General features: G+C 40.7%; 1 protein-coding gene across 2 annotated transcripts; it reads right to left on the bottom strand.

Annotated features, from left to right (window-relative positions):
• Positions 1 to 359: 359 nt before the first annotated feature.
• On the bottom strand, positions 360 to 25,178 carry LOC112562575. Of its 2 annotated transcripts, none has more exons than XM_025235888.1 (20): positions 24,909 to 25,178; positions 22,964 to 23,025; positions 22,551 to 22,798; positions 21,142 to 21,481; positions 20,222 to 20,832; positions 19,808 to 19,961; positions 19,366 to 19,552; positions 12,090 to 12,509; positions 10,779 to 10,945; positions 10,140 to 10,315; positions 9,647 to 9,806; positions 9,127 to 9,191; positions 8,749 to 8,791; positions 8,538 to 8,611; positions 7,884 to 8,024; positions 7,563 to 7,778; positions 6,462 to 6,571; positions 5,473 to 5,638; positions 4,358 to 4,509; positions 360 to 3,933 (listed from the first exon to the last, which is right to left on the bottom strand). In XM_025235888.1, the coding sequence occupies exons 3-20, from the start codon at positions 22,788 to 22,790 to the stop codon at positions 1,902 to 1,904; spliced, it is 5,454 nt and encodes a 1,817-aa protein (XP_025091673.1). In that variant the 5' UTR covers positions 22,791 to 22,798; positions 22,964 to 23,025; positions 24,909 to 25,178; the 3' UTR covers positions 360 to 1,901. The 2 variants fall into 2 exon arrangements, with proteins under 2 accessions (XP_025091673.1, XP_025091674.1); XM_025235889.1 differs by lacking the exon at positions 24,909 to 25,178 and adding an exon at positions 24,205 to 24,359.
• Between the last annotated feature and the right edge of the window lie 1,902 nt (positions 25,179 to 27,080).

Below are 27,080 nucleotides of genomic sequence, written 5' to 3'. Positions count from 1 at the left end.
AGACGGCCTAGTACTAGGAAGAGTCAATTGAAAAGTAGCGGACAGCGAGTTTTTGTACATACCAGACATACAGATTAGCAAAAAATGCTTTGTTAAAAGAAAATTCGACTTTAATGAATAATCAGGGCTTCTGCTAAGGCTAAATTCTTTGGGGTCCCAGGGACCCCTTCTTCAGATTTTGGGGGGGTCCCTGTTCTTCGCCCAACTTTGGAGGGGACCCCATTGACGAAAATTGAAGGGGTCCTCCGAACTTTTAATGCGTACTGTACGCAATTTTTGGCGTAAGCAGAAGCCCTGATAATATTACAAAGATATCAGTAAATAATTCTAAAACTCAAAGCGAAAAGAAACAAATATTGATTGAACAGTATAGAGTCAAACTTGTAGAAAATACTATAGAAAAGGTATGTATATATGTATATATACTGAACCATAATTAAAAAAATAAATCTTCATGAGATGCAACAGAAGAAAACAACTCTTTATACAACGAATCACTATTTTCAACTACATTTATTTCTTTAATAGTGTTGCAAGACAGATGAAGACATATTGACGCTGTTCTAATATATTGTATTAAATTAAAAGCTCTGACATAATTTTATTGACTTGGCAATTGAAAGGAGAGACAGAAAGAGAGTTGTAACACACCAAAATTAATCTAATCACAATCTTAATGTTTTATATATTTGCTACAGAACTGTGTATGTTACGTAGCAAAGTATTTTGATTTTTCTGTAGAATATCATTTCTTGAAATGGATTTCATTAGCTAAAACTGATTTTATATACAATGCAATGGTTTCAGTTTTAACTATTAAGTATGATTGCAAGTAAAACTCTTACTTGACACGTTTATTGAAATACTATTTCATAAACACTTATTTGGTTCTTTGATTTTCTTACATTTTTTGGATCAGCTTTCCATTTTAAATAGACTGAAATATAAGATATAAGTATATAAGTATTAGAACACAAAAATTTTAACTTCAATGTAGCATGATTGATTATTGAAGTTGTAATAAGTACATATGGAAATACAAAAAAACACACAAGTGTGTACAAATTTAAATGCATATATAATAATATTAAATTTTTCTTTAAATTTTGTTTAGTTTTGTATGAAGCAAATCCAAATACAGATGAGTATACATGTACCGTTGAAAGGAAACATCTATTGTATCTATTGTATTGTGTGCTTATAGACATTGATATACACTATTTAAATACATTAAATCAGTTATATGAAAATAAAAAGCTTCTTTAATCACACTACTTTCTTCCATTTTTAAACAACCCATGATTCGTATACAGAACAATTAATCTGCTAAAGCACTAGATTTAACACGACTAACATTGCGATTTAAAACGGGTATACTACTGTAAATGTTCATTTATATCTACATGCATGTATATAGGGAGAAAGTGTCAATGATGTAAGTTACATTTGCCTTAACAGAAAAGACACTGCGTGGCAAAGACATAGCCCCGTCATTGAGTTTGACATGAAACATTTCTTTCAACTGTGATTCTGATACTAGTTGACAGATTACAGATGTAGAGACTACAGACTACAGTACTCAACTCTGAAAAACAATGATGCACTGTGTTTCATTGAGTATTAAAGATGCATGGAATTTCCTTAAAATTACATAGTTTATTACAAAAAAGGCTTCATTATTTCACCAGAATGACAGTCCAGGTATTTTCCTAGTGGGCTGGGAAGTTTGCAGGCAGACAATTGTCTGATGTCGGTTTGGCGTGGTATTTCCTGACAGAGATTCCTTCTATTGTATCTGTCATGCGTGAGTATCAGTCAAGGCATTCCTTCAGTGACTTGCTGGTCAAATATGCTTGCTTGTCTTGTGGTCTGGGAGTTACTAGAAGAGATCTTCTCTGGCTTCACAGTGTGTCATCATATGGATCATCTGTTATCTCATTACCAGGTGTGTTTCTATATACTGGATCTATGGCCTCAACAGCTTGAGTGTTTGTATATACTGGATCATCCATTGCCTCAGTAGCTTGGGTGTTTGTATATACTGGATCATCCATTGCCTCAGTAGCTTGGGTGTTTGTATATACTGGATCATCCATTGACTCACTAGCTTGAGTGTTTGTATATACTGGATCATCCATTGCCTCAGTAGCTTTTGTTCTGGCATCTATTGCCTTTATTGCCTCACTTACTGGTATACTTTTATCTACGGGATCGTCTGTTGCTTTGTTGTCTGTATCCTCTGTTGTATGGAAGGCATTGTGTGTAGGTGCATCTGTTCTCTCCTTTGCTGTAAGTAAAGTAGAAGGTAGGACTTTTAAAGTATGTTCCTCCTTTTTGTTTGTAAGATTTATATTCTTGACTTCTAGCTGAATTGTACATGTAGAGGTGTATTTCGCTTCACCTGCCAGGTGAGTGGACTCTCCACCTGCTAAAGAACTTTCACAATCCTCTCTGTGTGCTTTACACGATTGTAATTTATGCTTACGAGGCTTAGGATGCGGTCGTGATAAAGATGTATGTCCACACGAAGATGATGCTATTGTCTGCTGAGGCATCGGCCGTGATGTCGCTGCTGGTGAAGATGATGCCGTTAGTGAAGTAGAGATGGGTGACTGTGGCAAAAGAGCTGCTGAAGGTTGATCCTCTAACCTGAGAAGTGACTGGGGTGGGACAATAGGCAGTGGTGACATGGGTGGTGATAAACCGGATGTTGCAGGTGGAGAGTTTGACTCTTGAGGCTTATCAGGTGTAGAAGGAGGTTTCCTCAGAGAATGACGTGGTGGAAGAGGTGGAGGATTGGATGGAAGTAAGCTAGGAGTGGATGAGAGTGGGTCTGAAGGAGTTGTTAAAATTGAATTTGAAGGAGTGGGTGACAGTGAGCTTACAGAAATGGATGTAGCGACCAGCCCAGACCCACGCGCTGGACGAGGTGGCGGACTGGAGTGTTCAAGTGTAGATGAACTGCTAGGCCGGCGAGGCGGAAGCGGCGGGGCATTGGTGGAGGACGATGCCCCTGATGCAGCTGACGGTGGCGAAGTAACGGGGTCTGAATGTTCATAGTCTGCATAACGGCGAGGGGGGAGGGGTGGCGGACTGACCGACTGTGGCTGTCGGTGCTGGGAGGAAACTTGCGCCACGTGACGATGATGAGGCAGAAGAGGGGATGGTGGCGACGCTGGTGACGAAACAGGTGTTTGTTCTGCCAGGTGAGTTGATCGCGATTGTTCGTGTGGCAACTTTGGTTCCAGTGTTGATGGAGGTTGCTTCGCTTTCAGTGATAGCTTTTGTTCAGGTACAGATGTTGGATATTGTTTAGTTGTTGATGCTGGCTGCTGTTGTTGGACTGAGAAAGAATTTCGCTTACCAAATGGAAAAGATAAAGGACCTTCTGCCAAGGATAAATTTGATGCTAAATCTGATCCCGCTATTTTTCTTTTTGTTTGTCCTTTCTTGAGACCCGTAGCACTCTGTGCATCATGTTCTAGGGGTGTTTGGTTTCTAGTGCTTCTCGTGTTATATCCTGAGCCCGTTTCAACCCGATCCGCATGACTCTCGCGATCCTGGGTCACAGACTGCGAAGGTGGCGGAGGCAGCGGATAATGAGGTCGGGTAGAAGGCGGGAGGGACCTCTGTATACCCGAGGCGACCACTGGCTCAGAACCGAAACTTTCGTACAGCTCATTGGAATCGTTATTCCATGAAGACTCTGACTCGGGCAATAAGCAAGACAAGTGGTAGTCTGGAATGTCACTGTATCCTTCGGCATTATCATCTTCTGCTCTTTGGTTATGACATTCCACATTGCATCCTATTTCTGAGTTAATTGTATCAGGGTTGTTATAAACATCATCTGTTTCTGCTTCACTGTAACCTTCAAAATAATCATATTCTGAGGTCTGGTTGTGGTTTCCAATGCGCGAGCTGTCTTCCACTCTGTTTTGAGAAAATCCGAACAATAAATGAGTCACAGAACAGCTATCTCTTCATTCAGTAAGTTGCACATTTAGGAGAAGAATGCAAAACTATTTTACATATAGATTTTATATAAAGATATATGTATTGTAATTGCGTGTATTTTAAGATAATAAAAAGGGAACGATTGCACAAGCTCGTCCAAACACCCCCTCGTCATCACACACACACACGCCCACGCCCGCGCATCCATACACATGATTATATATATATTTATATAACTATAGAAAAGTGCATGAATGCTTAATTAGGTATGATGGATAAATTCCTTTTATATACATATATACATATTTTATATACATTCCTGACGGATTTTCTCTCTCTTTCTCTCAGCTACACATATATCAACGCGTACACCCCTCCCATATCTCAAGTTTATACTCACCCAGTAAGAAGTTCTTGTAAATCTTGTATTGATGGTCGCTCTGATCGTCGTGGTTCCCAGCATTTCAGCATCAGGTGGTAGAGGACAGGCGGACAAGCAGGAGGTCTCTGTACTAATGCTGCTGCGCCCAGGTCTGATATTCTCGAGTACAGCTGTGATCAAGTCATGTTAATCTGGCTTACAACATTGAGATCTTTATACAAAATACATGTTCAATGTGTGAGCGAGGAGCTTACAGATATGTCCCGCATTGCCTTCTTGGATAAATAAAGTGAGTGTTATCTTAAAAGCTAGGGATGCATTTTCACGTTTTCGTAAGGATTTTCAAGATTTTAAGGTTCGAGGTTCTTTATTAATCTGTCACACTCTAATGGGTACCGAGATATTCAAAAAAGTAAACATGCACATATTCACACATATTCCTATGTACTCTCTCTCAAACACACACACACACACACACTAATTCTACTAGGTCACCGACTCAGTAAGAAATCTACTCTCAGTTAATAATAAATGGAACTTATAACCATTAAGATCGTAAGTAAAGAGAGAACTTATGTTTACGTTGGTCAACAATTGTTTTTAGAATTATAAAAGATAATAAAATTCATCCCATACATCCTTGGTGTTACAGTCTCTACAATGAATTTCGTTTCTATGGATCTTAGCTTGCCTACATTCATTCGCTAGAAAGTAACTATATGGTTATTAAAGGGAGATATTAATGAGGAGAAATTATTTTTAAATAATGTCTTCGGAAAAAGGTGTTTTTGAACATTCTATAATCTGAGTATACTTGTTTGGAGTCTAGTTCTCCTAGCCAACTTTGGATATACTGATCACGAAAGGCTTTATCTATTCTCTTCTGAAACCAGTAACAGGATACATTTATTGGTCTGGTTTTATTCATATTCCACTAAGGCCAAGATCTTTCATGGTTGTCAAGACAGTTCCAGCCTGCATTTTGCATTCTTACCTAACATGCCCAGATCAAAATATTGTTCTGTACCCATAGCCATATAAAATAAAAATACTGACACTGTAAGTAAAATAATACCATGATAGCGGTTAGTCCGTAGTCTCTACAAGTAAGTAACAGCATATTGTGTTCTTACCTCGGAGTCGTCGACCTCTGCGAACGGGTCCTGTGCATGTTTATTTACTTCCTCGCCAACTTCAACTCTACAAAAAGTGTTGAAGACCCACCACATCAGGCGGCCGAAGCAAAAGACATCAGAGGCTTGAGAGTACAGTCCATGCTTCACAACTTCCGGCGCTGCTCTGATGATACAATTTTCAAACAAAATAACCGATTTATTATGTATTCTGCATGTGTTCGTGTACATATCTTGCAAGTCTAAAGATAGTTCTGGTTTGCACGTGCACGATATTACATAATCTGGTAGCGTGCTTTATTATCTTGAGCAATAATGATTTGTACAGGCCGTTAAGGAACACTACCCCCCACCGCCTACTACGCTTCGCAGTTAATACAGTCTGTGTGGCAGAAAAAGTCCATCTATTTGTAGGTGCGAATACACCAAAATGAAATAATTTATGATGACCTCAGTAGATTTGTTTAATATATTTATCTGAGATAAAGTTTGAGATATCCGAGATATTTTTCAAAATAATTTTAAAACACACATAAGACATCTCATGATCACACATAAGACACATAAAGAAGTAAATATCGTAGGGTGATAATGTAAGGTCCTAAGTTTTTCTACGGTTATGAAAACAAATTACGGATCCTATAAATAATGAAGCATCCATTTTGTTGTCTTATTAATAAAAGACTTTTTCTACACATCGTTCCCATATTTCTTTGTGTATTGCATAGGACTTTTTTGGTCACGCCCTCAGAGTACGCTTCTATACAAGAGCTATATCATCGCACATCGCACATCATCAGCTCTGAAATTTCATTTCTGTAGACTGACGCAGAATTTGTCGCCTACCTAAAGACTGATCAGATAATCATAATGGTTTACAAGATTCAAAAATTCCGTTTTTTACAGAGGAACAATTCCAGTTACCCCTCCCCTTTCTCACTGCACACACGTACAATAAAATCTCTTAAAGTAAGAAAATAAAACTGCACCTGCGGAGAGCTTCGCTGTTTTGAGGGGGAGGAACTTCTATCAGCTGACCACTCGCGTTGACGTGGTGTTGCATGCTGCGGATGTTCGCAATGGACGCGAACCAGACCACCTGCACAATAAACTAGTAATGACGATTGTTTCCCTGTTAAATATGACAGATCTAAGATTAATCCGGTGGCATGAAGACAATTACATTTCTGTCCTCATTATCGTCATAATTGTGGTCATCTACATTAATATGTTCAGTTAAAAATAGTTTCTGAAAAACCTTGCCACTTTATTTGAATCCTTCTTTTGTAATTAGGTATCTGAAGGTGGGAGTTATGTACAGGTTTTGCTGGCAGCACTAATGGGCACACCTAATGGTGTATTAATGAGGTTTACAGTCTGTTCTGGAACCATCTAGTTCCAGCATGTGTTCAAGCAAACATTGCCCAGGTTCATGGCTTTAATAAAAACTATAAAAATTTGGCAGTGTTGCATATACATAAGGGTTAGCCTATTGCGTATGTTACAGTCGTTCGAGTGAATGTAACAGTCCTCACGAGTGCAAAAAATTTAACATGTTCCATATACAACAATCAAGCAATTCTAGACAGACAATAAAGGAGAACGTATTAATAAACCCAATAAACTCGTCTGGCAATTTTGCTCACGGTCATTGTCTAAGTAAATTCATTAGAAACGTAATGGAATGGGGTTTTTTAATTTCGGAGTAAATCTGCAAGAGACAATGTAACATGCACAGACGTAGTTCAGATACTGCGCACATGTCGATGAGAAGTCAAAGAAGCCAAACGGCCACTAGGGGTGAAGGTTACGTGCATTCATTATCTCTGAAAAGGCAGATAACCCTAACCGTTCTCTCTAAATGCCAGTGTAGGACTTTAAATAAACTTGTCAGCTAGTCTTCTCTATTCCTTCCCCTGCCTCACTCTCTCCCCTGATCAGTCCTATTTCTCCTTTCATCATATATTGACCTTTTAATTAATCAAATTAATGTGTACAATCGCAGACTAGTCCCAGTAGTAGCTAAAAGAGATGCTACATGAAATAAAGAGATAGCATCTCAGACACTGTCGACATAACGCAGTACTTACTTTATTTATCTCCCCAGTCGCGGTCGGGACCTTCTCAATGAAGATTTTGTCAGCACAGAAATCACACAGGACAAGTCCTCGTGAGTGGAGCTCAGCGATGGCGGTAGCAATATTTCCCAGGCACTCGACATACTCCTGGATATCATTCCCCAGCCATCTTCTCACCACCGCTCGTTCAAGGGAGCAAATGCTGTACTTTGCAGGAATGGCAAATGACTGAAAAAGTATTTTAAAAAATTACTGTCAAGAAGTTCTTGTTTTTGAATTGTCTACGAACACAATGACACATTCTTTATTACCAAAGGTGAAACAAGAACTCACAATCTCAAGCTCTCTTTCTGAATTCCTCTTTGGCTGACTGATCAGCGGTGATATTCCCGGCAGATGACCTTCAGTTAGGACAGACCAGACATCAGAAGAAAAATCCTTTGGACATAGCTCCTTGATTGACATTGGGCTTCGCTGTAGATACCAAAAGTATATCGGCGCGAATTCATCACCTTACTGTGAAAAACATTTTAAGAATAACCAGAAAGAACTAAAAGCTCGTTGTGACAATTTTGTTGGATCAGAAGGAAAAAAATAGAAGTTGGAGGTAAGAAATAGTAGGTAGAAAAGCAAAACACTAAATAAAAAAGCGAATGATAACAAGAATAAAAGAAACGGAGAGTAATGATATGTACGAAAAGGAGAAGGAAACACAAATTAGGACTCGGGGCCAGTTGGTGTTTCACGCAGAGCCAGGTACTAAGGCAAAGCAGCCGACTCTATAAACAGGTGCCACATGCAAAGAAAGACCACTGGTCCCAAGACGAAATCTGAACCCGATTCAGCCAATGCTCACTGCCAATGTAGAAGAGTGGGTACTTGTAGAAGGAAGAGAACGGGAAAGATAGATAACATAAAACTTAGAGAGAGAAAGAAAATTAAACTAAAAAATACGACTGCTTTATTCTGGGTGCAAGAGGCGCTTACTACAGGTCTCTGGTGTCTTTTGGAAGTGTTTACATAGTCTTGTCTTTCCTCTGAAGTTTCATCTAATGTCTCATCTGGAAAAGAAAAAGATGGACGATACATCTGTTCTCAGTGGGCTCAAATCTTTGTTGACTAATTTGCCAGTTGAATATAACAGCATTAACTAGCACTCGAGTCGAGGTGTCAGCACAGATTTGTCAATTTTACTTACTGAAGCCTCCAAAGAAAGTGTCGAGCATTGAAATTACTGGACCCTGAGGAAAAAATCACACAAAAATAACATCGTAAAAGAAAAAAAATCATTGACACCTCATATGCTGACAAAATTAAAATGCATGCATGTCTAAAGGAAAGAGGAAATAAAAGCCACAGACAAATGAGTAGCAGTAGAAAATATCCACAGCCCGTAATGATTCACGTGCAAAGCTCCGAGCAAAACGGATCCATATTTATAGTTATTTATATTTATAAACATTATGTGTACCCATTTTTATATAAATTTATACACAGTTTTTTGCAATTTATTTTGTCCAATGAAGTGCAATAAATACCAAGAATTATTATAGACTTTTCCAGGAAAGCACTATACCTTCCTATGTTCTGTTGCTGCTTGACCTTCTGCGTGTATGTCCGGAAATTTCACGCTGTTCAAGTCTGCAATTAATCTTTTATCAATTTATTTTAACATAACTTGCAAATCGAGATGTATAAGTGAAATCTTATATCAATTTTTCATCATCTAATACTTCGTAAAAAATGCAGGTCAGAAACCCCCTAGAATACTACAGTTTGAAGCTATAGAGGGGGGCGGGGACACCATATGGTCTTCGAAATTTTAGGAAATGCATCTGGACTGGACCGAAATGCATCTGGACTGGACCCTGCAAGAATGACCCGTGCCACCACATGGTCAATAATGTTAAGGGTAACAAATAGCTTTTAAAATACTTTAGTTTGATTTCTTTCAGCTCAGAAAATGTTCCTTGGAGATAAAGAGAAAATGTTCTTAGACAGTGAGGATCAAATAACAACAGCAATATGTTACCACCAGAGAGCACAATATTACAAATTAAAGAGAAGAAGACGAGACTAAAGATTTCAATGACAACCTTCATTCATTTTATCAACAAAAGTGGCCAGGACATCTATGACGGCCTTGACCTCGGGCAGACGTGACGAGGGTTCAATGTTGGTGAGCTGGATGATGACTGAATGGACAGGACCTGGAATGCAGGCTTCGTCGCACAGTGTTCTCCTGCCAGCCACCACCTAAACATGTCGAAAACTGTCTCTTTTTGGTTTTTATCAATACTTACAGAAGTCCGTATAATCATTCAATACTATATAGTCATTATATAGTCTCTCTTTCAAGCTACAAGATAAAAGGTAGATAAAAAGTGTGCACTGTAAACGTTCCGTAAGTCAACAATTGAAAGACATGTTACAGGAGTAAACTTTAAATGATTTTGAAAATGTGATGGACCATATAGAATAAGAACTCCAACAGCGTCAATTGTGGATTTGATGAGACTGACTTGTCAAAGACTACTTTTTGAATTGTCACGTAGTATGACACACTGTTATGACATTTCTGTAACTCACCATCGGGATCAGTTCGGAGTCAACTGGCCCCACGTCAGCATAGGGCAGTCTGCCGTGTGTCAGCATCTCGTAGATCAGATGGCCCACCATCCACATGTCGGACATTTTAGAGAATTGACAATGCCGCAGGGACTCGGGAGCCGTCCATCGCGTAGGTATGAAAGAGCATTCAAAATCTGCAGAAACGTGGGTGAAACAAAGTACACAAAAAATAATACATATCATGGTCTCCTCAAAGATCCGCAGTCTAATATGTCTATATTAATGCAATTTCTATCTACCCTTGGTAGATTCAATGCAACACAAATTTGTGGGGGTTGATTCTGAATATATTCTGTACGAAGATTGCATGTTAATAAAATCCTGGAATGCTGCATAAATGTCGGACAATACCAAACAAGACGTTAACTTGACAGAGGCATTTGGGTGAAGCTGCAGGTTGGCTCTGAACTAGTTCTTGTATTTCCTTTTCGTTACACGAAAGTGTTCATAGTAGCCACTCTACCCTTTCAAAGAACACTAAAATAAAGGAAACAAATAAAAGCTCATTCAACGTAACCGAACTTCGTGTCGCCCAGTGACCAACAGTTGTTCTATTCTCCACTGGGGGTGAAAAGGAATAAGAAGTGAGCACCTGACCTCTGATTGTGTCTCCTGAAGGTCTGCGCGCCTGCATGAGTCCACTGAGCTTGACCTGCCCACTGGCGGTGATGAAGACGTTTGCAGCAGTCAGATCCCTGTGCACGATGTTGTGTTCATGAAGGAACTGAACCCCCTTCAAGGCGTCGATCACAAATATCAAAAGCCTGCAACAATACAACGAACACTCTTTAACCATAGCTACTGTCTCTATGAAGACTTGATTGGTGTTTAAAATCTTTGACGGAAAAATTCAAAATACTCTCTTTATCAGTTACTTGTATCTCCCGATATTAGTTCAGTCGGATTCGGATTATAGTGAGTTCAGTCATTATTAAAAAACACTCTGTAGTAAACATTTATTGTTCCTTCTTTTGTTCTTTTTCACGTTTTTATAGTAGTAGTAGTATTGCTGTTGTTCTCTTTTCTCTGAAAAATGCTGTGCGTTGTAGCCACTTCCCACCGAAAGTCAAGAACAAGCTGAAAGAGCTGTACTTAGTTCCTTGAGCTGGTTAATGAAGTGAGTGAATAGATAGATATCTTCAACTTCACTAACGTAGGGAGTTAGCAAAGTAACTATTTCTCAGACTGCTTCAGAAAAACAAGCAAAAGTACATCTCGGCACATCACCCACATTCACACATCCCAGCAGTCTATGCTATGTTTACAAAATGTGATTAGAAGTCGGAATATTAATGACTTTTCCTGTTTAATAAAACAAGCGACTTGTATATACATTATTAGAGCTGGGTCTTATATTTCGAGCTGCTATATGGGAAAAGTAAAACTAAAACGAAGAAATTTTAACGATTATTACCAATGTTTCTTGTAGATTATTATTCTAAACTAATTACAGAATGTACTCACCTCACAATGGTTGGATGAAATGCATAGAATTTTAATACAAACATCGTCAGATTACACAGATCTCCTACTGTTGAATGTCTTCTTGTACTAACCCCCCAACCCCCAGTTGATCATAGGGCCGCAACTGTTAAATATACTCTGATAAAAGTCATTCTTCTGTCCTTCACAGTTGTATGGAGTATCTCCATTATACAATATGAAGTATATTAAATAATCAAAGTCGGATGTGTTGGGTCGGTGTATCTTTTCAGGTAAAAGCCGCCAAAATGCAACAAATCGCAAGATTATTGTTCTTCGCAATGGCAAGATGTCAAATGACAGCAACAGAGAAAGGCTATTATTTCAAAATAATAAAAGCTAATAAAAACGATAATCCAAATGAGGTGATAAACATGTTAAGAAGACTTTTAAAATATATATATATAAGTAAAATGCCGTGCTTACTTTTTCAGAGAAAAACAGTTGTCATTCCTGCTTTTGTTCACAAGCATTGACTGCAGAGCGTTGGTCGAGTAGTCCTCTGTGATGTAGAACTGCGGCCAGCACATATCACAGAAGGCTCGAAGCTCAACGAGGTGAGAATGCTGGAACTCCTTCAGCAGTCGAAGTTCATGAAACCTCTTGTCCTTCAGGCTGCATCGGACTTCGTTCCGGTGCTCATAGGTCGAGGGGCGCAACACGTGAGTCAAAACGCCATCAGCACCAAGCTTGTGCTTGACCACAGTCCACCCGCCGCGCACCTCGTCCTTGTCCTCGTCCTCGTGAGAGTTCTTGGTGTTCCTGTTGTCTTGCAGAAGAGGATACAGAAGGTCTTGCGTAGTCAGCACCAGTCTTTCCCACAGAATTGTCGTCATGCTCCCGTACCTTTGTTGTCGTGAAATTTTTACTGTTAAGACATTTCCTTGTATAGATATACATTGCAATGTGATTATGTACATTTTCACTTCACACATTACACCTACGTTACACTATAACAATTTTTAGACCTCATGAGTGATGAGGTAAAGCAGCGTCAAGTGATATGGTGGTGGTCTCTACACATGGTGCATGTCGCATGTCAGCCATGTTTCTGTGTCTGTGTTTCTCTCAGCGCTGGGGACGCTGGTAATAGAAAGACCGCTCACAGCAGACGACATCTGACGTCATATTCCAGGCTATTTTTACCCGGTTCGAGGGGGGAAAGGTCGAGGTCTTTTTTTCGCTGACTGTAGCAATGCCTGACGTCATGCCCACGCTACGTCACGCGTCGTCTGCTTGATGCTGAGTCTGCTCCTTGTTGCACCAATGGGGGCTCGCTGTTCATTGCCCCTCCCCACCCTATCTTCAGTTTTGTAGCGTCACGTGGGCAGGGCCGCCGAGAGCCAGCCCGGGCCCCGGGACAGACGACCTCTCCGGGCCCCTTGTACTTGTAATCGTAAATTATTTTCCCAGCATATAATGTATGTTTACAATTCGAATCTCAATATCTACACTTCATTCAGTGTCACGACCGGTAGTCGGACATTGCGCATTCTTTACGAAGAACGACAAGAGATCACTTCAGATTGAGACGTTCTGTTATTTATTATACACCAAAAAGAAAAAAATACTAAAAAAAACATAAATTGTAATACAAGAATTTCCAGCAGGTCAAATTAAACCATACAGCACAAGTTCACTGTTATCCGTTCTAAATCAGAAAGTATACATCCTAGGTTGGTTCAACACCGACACTACGGCAGCGCGCAGGCTGCTACAACAGTTCTCATACATATGTCCGTTACAATACACATCTAACGATACGTCTCTCCGAACACCTTCCTAGCCACCAGCAATGTCGGTGTGCTCATTAATGTTCATCACACACATACACACAGTCCGTGTAAACCGTCTTATTCTCCCTCTAACGTTGACGGTGGAGATAAACAATGGGGGGTACGACCTTCCCCCTCTCTCTCTCTCTGGAGGTAAACTCAAAAGGCAAAAGTCTTACTTTGAGTTGTCGGCACCAGCGGACAATCAAATCGTCAATGTCCTCGACACTCCATTGCACGACTTTTTAAAGACGACAGCGACGGCCCTCCACACGGTCGGTGTGTCGTCGTCGTTGTCAAGTACGAGAGTGGAGCCCACTTGCTCAACACTCCCCAGCTGTGATGAGATGCGGCCCGCCTATAGTCGTCGGCTCGGGTTGTTCTTCTCTGGAACTTCTCAGCTCGGCGATGTCCACCGCTCCCAGTAGCAGATTCGGCGAGGAACCTTCAGCAGCAGTTCTACTGAGGTTGCAGTCCCCAAAACACAGCAACAGCAGCGGCTCCGTAGCAAACACGGTACAGCAAGTCCGTCATCAATACACTCCACTCACAATTAACACAATTAACAGCCGCCGCTGTATCAATCAGCTTCTCGATCGCTGGATGGCTCTCTCCCCCCTCAACTCGCTGCTCGATACGTCCTCTTGTTACTCGTTTCTCCCTCCCCCCCCCCCCCCGACCGACGCTACGGTCCGCCTTAAATCTTCACCCCCAGTCCCCTAGACCAGGTGTCGCATTCTTTCAGCCGCACGTGAAGTCCGAAACTCACGTGGGGTTCACGACCTCTATATCCGTCAACTAATTACGCCGTTGACTGTCCATCGCAGAGGGGCAACACACACACACAGGGCTGGCTACGCCACCCCGCTCCCCCCTCCATTTCCTTTCACCAAACTCAGGCGCAATTGCCACAAAAAAAAACAACAACAAAGGAGGCACGGACTGATCCGTGACATTCAGTAACGAAATATAGACTGCAAACAGTAGGATAAGTGCACTAGGATCTACATCACTACTTGAACATAAAGTTGTTTACATGCGAGTGGTTAGTAAATGAGGACAAATGATGTTAAAGGATCAGACTTGTAGCACTTGAGGGGTATGTGCATGAGTGCGTGGTGCGCATGGCACTGGCATCGATATAAATCCACACATTTTGTCAAACTCAACTAAATTTGACAGGAAGATTATCAGGCAAACGGACATCACCTGGACAAAATGCAGTACCCATGCTAGTAATGAATGCAAGAAAGTGAATGAAATTGTACCCGTTACATTTTACTCTACCGTGGGTAAGTAGACCTCTTCGTTGCAAAGGCGTAAACTTTGAAAAAGATTGCTTATAAGGCCTGCAAGATCTCGCACACTGTTCTATTTAGTAAAAAAAAATAGTAAAATACAGTCAAATCTCTCTACTATTCCACCCCGCTACTATGCCACTCTCGGTATTGTGCCACTTTTGCTCGGTCCCGACTATAAATTCAATGTAAAAAAAAATTTACTATGCCACTATTGTGTGACTGTTAAAAGACACAAGTTGTGAAATTCCACGCAGTGCTCGATTATTATACTGTACGGTAGTGTGGGACATGGCAGTTAGGTGGGATGGAACCTAGCACGCACACAGGGAGGGTGGAGGCTGGCGATGTGTGGGGTGATGGTCGCTGGCCGGGTGACAGCGGGAGAGCGGGAGGGGGTCGACTAGCGACAGGATGCAGGTGTGCGGATGTGGTTGGGAGGGGTGGAGGATGAAGAGGTGAGGGGGAGAATGAGAGGAGACAGCTAGCGCCAGCCGACGATTCTTGAAAGCTTTGGACTGACAAGTAACTTGAGCAAATAAAGCCGTTTTTACGAACCCTCGCTACTATGCCACTTTTGCTCTGTCCCGGTAGGTGGCATAGTAGGGAGATTTGACTGTAGTGTCATACAATAATCACCTTTTAAAAACTGCCTAGGGCTAAGACGTATCTCTCTCGTAATCTCGTTAGTACCTCTTCTAATTGTCTTCTGTCTATCCCAACACTGTGGTATCACATCGCCCTTTTGTACTAAGCTCACTGACGTGCAAGGAAATGTTCTCTATGTAAGTGATTTATACTTCTACATGTAAAGAGGAAGAACCAAAGAAGTAAATGCCTAAACAAGTCTTCATCGAATAACCTCATTTAAAAAAAGTGTTTGCTGCGACGAACAGCAGAGCACATCAGTTATCATTTTTATCAACTTACATAACAAACACGCAGCACCTATCGAAAGTCCCTTCCTATATTATTCCTTTAGCAAAACCGCACGCGCGCGCGCACACACACACACACACACACACATTTTGAATTTATCCAACTTTTTACGAAGCATAAACTCGGTCAACTTCAACCGCCATCAGTCACTAGCCGTTAAAATACCTGCTCAGTTTTAGAAGACAAAGCAACTGTTTTAAAGACTAGTTAGCTAGTAACTGTTAATACTTTTAATATTTAAGGAGATTAGAAGGTTTTGTAAAAATGACAGAAAAATAGAAATGTTTAGCATATTTTAGCTGAATCGTAATAGTTCATAGAACAAAGTTATACAAGACTAATATTGTCATTTTACCTGCTGACTAAAAACTTGTAACCAACATGTCAAATGGCTACGTAGAGTGGGCTGTCGTACCAGAAATAACACCGAGATTGAATTCCACACTGAAGTTTTTTATTCAGTTTTGCTCGGCGTCTGGTCTAACTGCTCTCTCTCAAATTCACAAAAGCTGCCATCCCACTGTCAGTCCTACTATTTCTTCTCCCTACCCTCGAACATTCTAGCCCTTCTTCGCAGACATTTTACTGTGAACATTGCTACATTGTTGAACATCATTTCCTCCCTCGCACAAGACATTTTACTGTGAACATTGCTACATTGTTGAACATCATTTCCTCCCTCGCACAAGACATTCTACCTTTTACATTGCTGCCGTGCTGAACATTCTGGAATATAGATGCAAATCTACAACCCAAAGACATTATACTTCGTACACTACTAGAGTGCTACAAACTTAATGAGCTTTTCTCACAAACTTCATTATTGTCAGTCAATTTGAGACGCTAGTCACTCTCATTGACACTGATGTTCCTGCCTTGTCAAATGCTATTTGCCAATAAACAGAAAATCACAGAAGCATAAATAAAAAACTAGTGTACTTACCATAATAACAAAGTGCAGCGTATCTCGGCTTTTCGAGTGTAGAAGACAGCGTGCGACAGGCAGGAGAGTGAGTGTGAAATTAAGTGACTATTGCTATCTCTAAGGTCCAACTGTCCAAGCTTTCTTTGGTCCAATGACTCCGATCGAAAGGGATGGGAAAATTAAATGTCAGGTCAAACACACGGCGACTTTACCGCTGACTCGTCTATCTCATAAAAATGTCAGTCTACACCTCCAATCAGGGCCGTGCTTAGGGGCAGGCGGACGAGGCATCTGCCTAGGGCCCCGCGCTTCAAGGGGCCCCGCGCTTTTGATTGATATGTGACTTTAGATCCCAACTAAAACCGTATGATCGTGGCGTGAGGGCCCCGCACATGCCCTTTGCCTCGGGCCCCGCGGGGGCTAAGAACGGGCCTGCCTCCAATTGCTCCAAACCCCGTCCATTTAATTCCCAGTCCATTCCGTGGAGTCTTCCAGAAACTATCACACCCCCACCAACTTTCCATTTTGTCGTGTTGTCAGCAACAATGCATTACGGCCCACGATGGCCGGCATGGGTGGAAGTTGCTGTCATCTTAGTCACTGGCCTCTAAACTAAAACATAATTTGCCTCTACCTTGATTGTGGGGTTCAAGACATGGAGAAATTTAATGAAAACGTGGACAAACTAACACTTATGTCATAACTCATAACACATCTGTAAACCTTTCTTTTCTTCCATTCTTCATCGTGAAACAAATATACGTTACACGAAGCTCCTTTAAAAACACATTCAAATATATGTGATAATTCGAAAAGCAAATGTCGCAGCCACCGCAAAACTCAATATACAGCATCATATATGACAGCTTCCTTGACGACAACTAGCGCACAATCAGAAAGATTCCGAGGTGGCTTTGGGGGACGGATGGTGGATAGATAGTATCTACTTTTCACCGGGGGCTTTGTCGGCAAAGAGCAAAAGAACCACCGTGATCAATTTATAAACCTAATATTTGCGGGACAGCAGTTTTTAAAATGTTTTGCAGTAATGTGTTCTATTTTGCTGGCTGCGATAGTATTACAGGATAATATAGTCTCATTGTATCAAGGATCTACTGTGTAGACTAATGTAGTTGTTTGTTTGGTGATGGAGATACGGTTAAGGAAAGTCTCAGTGTTGCTTAGTAACTACGAAAAAAAGCAGCCTTGATGTCTCTCGCTTACAGGCTGCAGCGCCAGGGGCGGGCCCCCACCATGTCGGTTCACAGAGTGGCCACACATCAGTAACATACCTGCCTGATCGCCACTGTTAATTCCGATTTGCTTGCAGGGCCCGCCCCCTCCTCCATTCCCCCCCCCCTCCCGTAGTGACACCTGTAGCCAGCAATCTCAAGGCACGAACGTTCTTCAGGGCGGTTCACACGCGATAAAATCTTTGGTGTCCAGCAGCCGTCGCCTCTTGGCTTGTCCAGCGAGAATATGATACCCGCTGACTACACTTCTCACGACAGGCCCCGGTACCCCGAAATTGTATTCTACAGACTTGAAACTCAACTTCTGCATGTGTAATGCTTGAGTGTTCTGTCCTTAGACCTTTCTTTAAAAGAAAAAGAAAAGGAGAAGAAGAAAAAAAAAAAATCCACTGACCAAGGCCGGGCCCCCTTGACAGCCGCGGGCCCGGGTACACTAGACCCCCCTGTCCCCCCCTCTCGTCAGGCCTGCACGTGGGTGTTGCGGGCTTGTCATCTTGTAACTCTTATTCCTTTTTAACTTCTTATATTCTTCATATCTTCGTGTGATCTTGTCGATCTGGTCCTTGTTCTTGTGTCGTCTCTTCAACTTCATCGTCTCATTCTTCAGCACCCTTTTTTTTTTCCTTCCCCACTCCCTTTGTGTATGCGGAGTCTTGACTACGTTTCGTCCTTCCTTCATTTCTTCGTTTCGTCGCATTCGTCTTCCGGTCCTGTGCAGTGGTGGTCAGCGCGAGGCCACAAAAAACTAAAGTAGTGTAAACAGAGTACACGGTGTTCTACGTCTAGCGAGAGGCCATAGGCCTCAGGGGCAAGAACTCTGACAGCACTGTGCCGCAGTGTGTAAGGGTGTCTTTTTTATCTCCCTTATTATTCTGTCTTTATTTCTGTTATTATCTCTTAATTGGGTGTGGTGTAGTCCTGTATTTTCTCTAAAGTGTATGTGTGTGTTTTCCTTTTTTAACTGTTTATCCACATGTGATTAAACTCACTATTTGTACCGTTCATTTCCTCTGTGTTGTGGTCTACATTCATCAAAGGCTCGCTAGGGTCTGGGCGAGCGAGTGGGTACGTGTGTGTTCGTGTGTTGGTGCCGCATTTGACGACCCTGGCGGCGATCCGCGACAGTTTATGTGTGCGAATGTATGCCTACAGCGTTCTTTTCTTCCTTTTCATATATCCCTTCTGTCGGTATTTTCAGGAAGTTAGGATATACTAAAAGCTCTATAAGCAATACAAAGCTATGACACTCGCCTGACTTTCAGTCGGTAGTAATAAAACTTATTAATAAATAAAACACGATTAAATTTACTGTAAATATACATGCTTTATTTTTTTAATCAAATTTTTTTTTATTCATTTCTACGCTCAAACTTATTTAAATTTTGGCTTTCCGTGTGGTTTACTTACAGACCATATTTCAAAAAGTTTTGTTATCAATTTGCCAAGGTAAAGAAAAAAAAAGGAATTCCACAGATAACCGTTTGGTCGGTTGAAAGTCGATTCTCAACTTACGTGTTATCAAGGACGAACAAATGAAGTGCCTGCATACGAATATGCCTGTTATGATGAAAGAGAAGTGTTGTGAGCTGTTGAAACATCAGGCTTTTGTCCTCTACACAGAGAGATGACAGAGCCTCAATAAGGCGGGATGCTGCCTCCCGGCAAACTTCATTGAAGTTAGAACTGCATACCAGGTCCGCTGCAAACAAGTTCTGTAAATGAGTATCAGAGGGATTACACATCTTTGAATAATTATGTATTTCATAGCTTTTCGATCCAAGGAGTATGAAAAACCAGTGAATACTAAATAAATCTCTAGGATCTAACTCATCTTGTTAATTATCTTACATATATGTTTATTATCTTACATATATTAAAATATTTGAATCCTTTAAGAAAAGTTTGCTTCTGACACTTTTTCCGTCTAAAAAAAGTCACTTTTTTTAATCTTTACTTGTTTTGTGCTCCAAAAGCGCGGTCATCCCGCAGATAGTAACATTTGCAACCAGAATAGTTATCAATCCTCTTGTTGAATCTTTTCCTCTGCCTTGTATGTTAATCTGTGAGCTGGGGAAAATGCGGAAATCAAAGGGACAATTTCTGTTCAGCTGTAAATAAAACAACAGTACAAGAGAAAATATTAAAATGCAGGCAAGATATTAATTACATTTTATAGCGAACTTTTTTAAAGAAGAAAATCTGTTATTGTCGATGTCTAACTATATTGTTGTATTGATGGATACGTAGCATGTACTTTATATATTTATATGACCGGGTGATCAATTGAATATACACAAAATATTTTTTATACGTTAAATGAAAATTATTTGTTACAAATGGTTTACATTTTTCTAGGTTGTCTCTTTACCTGTATAATTCGTGAAATAAAACCTAGCAGCTCCATTATCCATTGCTGTTTAGGTTGTTGTTTAAATGTGACATCCCGCTTCTTACTCTTCTGTTCTCGCCAGTGTGATACACAGAGGTGTAAAACTTTGATCCATAAATCTGCAGTCCCTCTGACAGACTTCCTTTTATTTTTCTTTAATTCTGCTGCCTGGAAAAGTGGTCGGCTGGTGATGACACCAAAGTGATCATCGCATTCTTTCTCTTTATTCGCTTCTTTACAGGCCATGATATAGCAGACGAGTGTCATCAGATATGTGACGATAGTATTGACTGGCATGGTGTCTTTTTGTAATAAAAGTGTATTGAACATGGCGATCTCAGTCTCCTTTAAGTCGGTTCTTGACCACGGGGTCGGGTCGTTACTGAGAAGTAGCAGCTGCACAAAACGCAAGGTACGATCGCGAAGTGCGGGAATGTGAGTTCCTGCCAGGTGAGCGAGGTGAATGATCTGGCGTCTCCTGTAGAGCTCTGGCAGCACTTTATTGAGAATAAAGAATAAATCTTGCGGTGACGTTTGGTTGAGAAAGGTGGACCACTGTTCTTGATTGGTACATTCAAGTACACTTCTTCCTGAAAATATGCATTGACAGATGTTGCATCACAAACATTTGATTTTCGAGAGCAGAAAAAAAAGTCGTCCAAGGAAAATTGAAAATTAAATAAATGGCTGAACAAAGAATAATTTAGTTTCAATTGAAATCACTCATGTACGTTTATATAAAAGATGTAGAGAGATACGAGCGATAAAGACCACCCCCATCATCATCATCATCATCATCATCATCATCATCATCATCATCCATCATCCATCATCCATCATCATCATCATCAAAGAAAAGGGCAAAAGCAGGGTCTAGAAGAGAAAAGAAAAGCTCTTACTTATTTTCTCTTCAGTAGCTGATGAAAGAAACAGTAGCTTATGCAGACACACCACTGGATGTTCTGCACCCCGATGTATAATGTTAATAGGTGTAAAGACTGTTTTCCTGATCGTATAAACTTCCTCGAACGAAAGAGGTATTTCTTGTGTGAGTGTCTTAGAACTCATTTCGTAAGCCATTTCCTTGACAAATGTTTCCCTCACAGCTTCATCAGACAGATTCCAAACGTTGAACATGTGGACATCCAGGTCGTCTGGGAAACTCGATGGCGAGCACGGGATGCGAAAGAAAGACGTTTTTTCTGGGTCCCTCATCAAAACCTTTTTCACCGGCTTAACCTATGATATAAAAACAGTATCTTTAATACAGAAAAGGATCGCTACATCACTTGTTCTAACCTTTTGTAGATCTTCTGAAATTTCGTGTACCCATATATTTCATTGTCTTTTTTTTAAAAATTTGATCTAATTGTTCCGAAAAAAAAATTTGATGGCCCACTGATCTGTTTTATTAGTCGGACAAAATTAGTTACTCCTTTGTCCTTTGCCTACTTTTCCATTTGTTTGTTTCATTCGTTCTTCTTAATCTCTAGAATAGTCGCTTGCGATTTTATATACACACACTTCGAAACACCCGTTTTATTAATATCATCTTTTCTACCGTATTTGTCGTATAACTTTTAGTTTTAGTTTAGTTCTTGTTACTCTTCGAGGAGCTCGGAAACCTAGCATGTGTCCATATCATCTTCTTCCCACTACCAAGGACCGTAGTTATGTAGTGAGAGTCAGTAGTTTTCCCCAGGGTAAAATAAGAAAACTCAAGGTAAAGCGTCTTGATTTTGAAGTTATAAAGCGGAGTCCAGAGCCCGCGGACACTATTTTGTTTCTTGACCCCAAGACACATTTGTCACCCCTTTATAAATACTGCTCCAAGGGAAAAACAACATCTTGAGGGTCTGAACACCGCTTTAAAACAAGGCGCTAGTCCATGAATTATTTACTTTGCCCCAGGGCAACAACTTACCCTCCCTTCATAACTACGGTACCATGTCTTAAATATGGAATACAGCCGATAAAGAAAAGATGTAAAATAGTTGTATCTCTCTCTGTCTCTGTCTCTGTCTCTGTCTCTGTCTCTGTCTCTGTCTCTCTCTCTCTCTCTCTCTCTCTCTCTCTCTCTCGCACACGCGCACACACACTAATAACACATGCGCACAAACAGCATGTACACCTACAATCATCACAATGCATAGAAACATGTGGCATAATCTTCACCTCATATTTGTACCCAGATACGCCTAAACAACACAGTAAGAGTTTCATTGGCTGAGCAGATACCTGGATGTAGTGTAGTAGGGGTACTTTTCATTTACCCATTAAGTTATCATAAAATAAATAAGGGTCATACCATCTGAAGACTTTGTGGACAAATATGGATGATGGTTCTCCTGCATCTCTTGAAAAGGTTTATGAAGTGATCTGAAAACAATCCTCCGAGACCGTAGTCACCTCTTGCCTGGTAGACACACTTGACCCCTCTCTCCTCCAGAAGGGCGACCAGACGATCCATGTGTTCCTTACACTCGTCATTCAAACAACACGGCACGTGCACCGCGTGCGACATCCCCTCCTGCTGCGCACTGGCCATCCTGTAAGCTTAGATATCGTAGAAATATATCATCAACATTGAAAGATCACTATATTCAAAGTTCATCCTGCTTCACCGTGTTTTATTATCACAGCACATACAATTTACTACAACTAATTCTGAAAACCATTTTACCGTAAGTGGTATCTTCTACAGAAGAAAATCAAACAAACCTTTGGCGCACCCTCTATCTCATTGAAGATGGAGGACTGAAATTTCTTCCCGGTCAATATTACTGCAGACAAAATATAATAACTGTGAATAAGACATTAAATTAACAGACAAAATTTCAGGGAAATCTTTAAACAAAACAAAACAAAAATTGATCGCTGTTTAGAACAATTGTCACTAACCCACACATCAAAAGCAGCAAAAAGTAAAAGATTGCTGTCAGATATAAAGCAGGACAGCAAGAGAAGTTGTATGACATTCGTGTAGGTCTAGTGTAAGCACATTCAATAAAACACACACATTCTCTCCTTCCCTCTCACTTTCTACCCAGTCTCTCTCCACAATCTCTCTCACAAAAGAAATGCCACGCCCAGATTCATTACAAGAAATAAGTCAAACTCTCAAAAATGAGTATAGTTCTACACAAGGAATAGTTTCACAAAAGAACCGGGTTGATGCACAAACATTTACGCTGGAATAAAGTTTGATAATCGAGGATAGTAAATCACTGCCATACGTGGTGGGGTACATGCCATGCTCGGGGCACATAGGGGCTGAGAGACCCAGAGGCGCAAAGGTCAAATTTTTATCATAGTACAGTAAATATTGGCTGTCATGTGTTGAAACGACTTTTTCTTCGCCTAACATCTGATTACGGGTACGAGATATAGTCTCAATGTCCGACAGCGCAAAACACAAATTCTTCCTCCTTTACTGGTGGAGGGATATTTCAGGTCTGATTTTTCAGAACTGTGCTAGTGTCCTCTTTTCTGAGAAATGAAACTCTCGCTATAGTTTTTTAAAAGCTTTACTGTAAATTCATACCAACATATTTTGCGATCCGAACTTTTTTCTTCTTTGTAACTGTTGGGATTCGGTTGCCCTCAGTACAGATTAGTTATAGTACACTTATTTCTTCTTGCCTTTTTCTGTCCTTATTTCAAATCTCAGGTACAAAGGGAGTAAAGAGGTTCGAGGACGGCAGAGGTGGAAAGGGAAACAATCAGAAAAAAAATGTCAAAATTTTAAAAATATATATGTAAGCCCTATCACAATATTAGTCTTTTTCTTGAATATCTGTTGTTTTATGTTTATTAAAATAATAATAAATGCAAAATGTTTAAAGCGCATACTCACACTCCTAACAAACTCTTTTCTATGATTAAAAAGTTATATTTTGTCCCACTAATGGACGGAACATTGTTCAACAATTCGGCAAATATTGGAGTCATCTGTCACTTACATTGCATTGCCAATGTCCTTGTTTGAAGATATCTTCAGTCATTACCCCGCACAGTTAGATTCTTATCTGTATTTGTACTTGCCTGAGTTATTTGTGACAGAAGACATGAGCGCAGTAAGTGGACAAACATGTTGTGCGGCATATTCGGATATCTCTGAGCTGTGCTATTTTTCTGTAAAAGTAATGGGTGGGGTGATAAGGGAATGTCTGAAAGACGACTGCATAAAGGAAGATCCCACTAGCCGACATCACAGGGGGCACTCGCTTTTACAGATTTCAAAACTCTCTTTGGTGTGTGTTTGTGTTAAAACTTAACCCTGACAATTTGCCAGAATCATGTGAGGATCACAGAATAACTCAAATCACATGACTAATTTAAAAATAAATTGTCATCCTTGCTCTTTCTCTCTTTTTTTTTTTTTTTTTTTTTTTAGTCAAAACGACGAACGAACGAACACAACCCTGATAACAACCAACCTCCACTCTACTTGTTAGTTGATGGCTGGCAAAACATTGGTACAATTCTTCAACATTCTTCTCTACTCTGCCTTCATCCACTTTCCCTCTGTGTGTCGTGATGATGATGATGATGATGATGATGATGATGATGATGATGATGATGATGATGCAGTCTTATATAACAAGTCCGGTTACAGCTGAACGTCCACTACAAGACAGGTGTACATGCATAACGTATGACTCACCGGCCAACACATCCTCCCCACCGATGACAGCTTCACTTCCTTGTCGATGTGTTCATGGCGGTGACGGCAGGAGCTCAGTACCCGCCTGATTTATACCTGTGCACAACCGACTGTGCCACCTACCTGTTGTGTGCTCAAGCGTATGACAGTAACCCTACACCCCTAGAAATATTATCTACCTATGTCCCAATAGGTGGGGCAAGTTCAGGAAAGCGAGAAACGTTGTAAGAGGTGAGTATGAAAATAGCTTCTACATATCATACGGCAGCGGTTCTCAACCTGTGGGGCGCAACGTGCTTACAAGGGAGGCGCGAAGGTGGTCCTTTTTTAAAAGTTTCTTATACCGGTATTAGTGAAATTAGCTTACATTGTGTAACCGAGTGGTGAGGGCGATCAAACTCCAAATCTCTTCTCCCTATTCAAGTACACTGTCTCGGCATGCAGTGACTTCTCAGTTCCAAAACTCAAAACACAATCCCCCTCTCAACAATTAAGCCTCCAATCTCCCTCCTCTCGCCTTTTGCGCTCTCTCTCTCCCAGTCTCTCATCGCTGACTCCCCTCTCCCTCTCCAGTCACACCTCTCTCTTTTAAAAAAAAAACATCTAAAAGGCACGCATTCAGGAAACGTCCATCATTCACACCCTTTCGCCCTCGCACGTGGTCAGTCCTAGTACTCTATAGGTCCCTGACAGAAGGCCATGACCAGACAGTGCGGGGTGGGGGCTTCAGAACGACCGATGACTGCTGCTAATGGCATATTTATCGGACATATTTGAGAAGCTGAACGTTGTGAATACTAATCTAAACGGACTGCAAGAAAGGTTTCAGCATTACTTCGCTGAAATTGATGTGACTAAATACGATTGGATTCGTAATCCATTTCTGGCTGATCCTAGCACAAGCGGGTTGTCCACGCAAGAAGAAGAGCAGCCCATCGACCTTTCGAGTGACCAATCCCTGAAAATGGTCTTCCACACAACACCAGTGCCAACATTCTGGATTAGCGTCAACGGTGCTTTCTGAGAAAGCAATGAAAGTTCTTCTGCCATTTTCAACTTCGTATATGTGTGAGCAAGGATTTTCAGCATTGGCAGCACTGAAGTCGAAATACAGAAATCGTGTGGACGCAGAGGCCGAGCTGAGAATAGCAGTGGGTACGAACATCGCACCCAGGTTCGCGGACGTACCGGTGTTCGTCGGGGGGGGGGGGGGCGTCACAAGTAAAAGGTTGAGAACCGCTGTCATACGGGGTTTTTATTTTGTTGTTGTTGTTGTATATATGACTCTTTGTCCTTTTCTCACATACTTGTGATCATGCATTGCTGAATAAAAGATATCCTAATCGTTTAGTTTCATCAAGGACTTGTATAGGTGCCAAGACCAACGCTTAGCCTCGTGCGAAGTTCTTCGCTGTGAGTCTCGGCGAGCCGTAACAAAGAATATGACTAAACCGGAAGCTTTGTGGTCTAATGCCTCGTTTTGTAGTTAATCTGAAATGTGAATAAACCGGAAACTATGTCGTCTAATTCCTCAATTTACTGGAAAAAAATTCGTCTGCCAGCAGTCTAGGAATTTTAGTTCGTGGTTTCATGATATTAGGAACCTTCCTTATTTTTATTTATTTTAATCGTCACTTTCTATCATGAACGGCCCCATTGAGCACTTATTGCATGAAATCAACTTTAACTGTTTAATTATGCTTGTTACCTTCTGTGTCACGTGTGTCTAGGAATTTTTGAAGATCCACAGACACTCACCAATACTTTTGTTAAGTTCTTCTTTTCATTACTTTCACTTTATGAATCAAAGTCATGCATTTTTATTTACATTTCTATTCACAACTATCCAGTTAATTTCAAATTTCTTTGACGTTAGTGGCAAAATATATTAGTTTTTGTTTAATTGCTTCTGTGCAGGTTTAATAATGAAAACGTATGCATACTGATGTGCAACTACTGCGATCTATACTTGGAAACAAAAAATCTGATATTTAGCACAGTTTGTAAATAATCTTGGATTCATCAGTGGGAGCCAGTGCCAAACTAAAAGCTTCATTCACAAAACGAAAAGTCAAGAGATCGTAGGGTAAAAGTTTATCTGACATCATCAGACCCACTAAAAACAACACTAATAATCATATCTCTTAATTATTAGTAGTATTGAAGTATTGA

This window comes from Pomacea canaliculata, linkage group LG4, assembly GCF_003073045.1.
Source record: "Pomacea canaliculata isolate SZHN2017 linkage group LG4, ASM307304v1, whole genome shotgun sequence".
In the NCBI taxonomy this organism is placed as follows: domain Eukaryota; kingdom Metazoa; phylum Mollusca; class Gastropoda; order Architaenioglossa; family Ampullariidae; genus Pomacea; species Pomacea canaliculata.
Note: the sequence above shows the minus strand (reverse complement) of the source record. Positions and strands in the feature narration are given on the sequence as shown.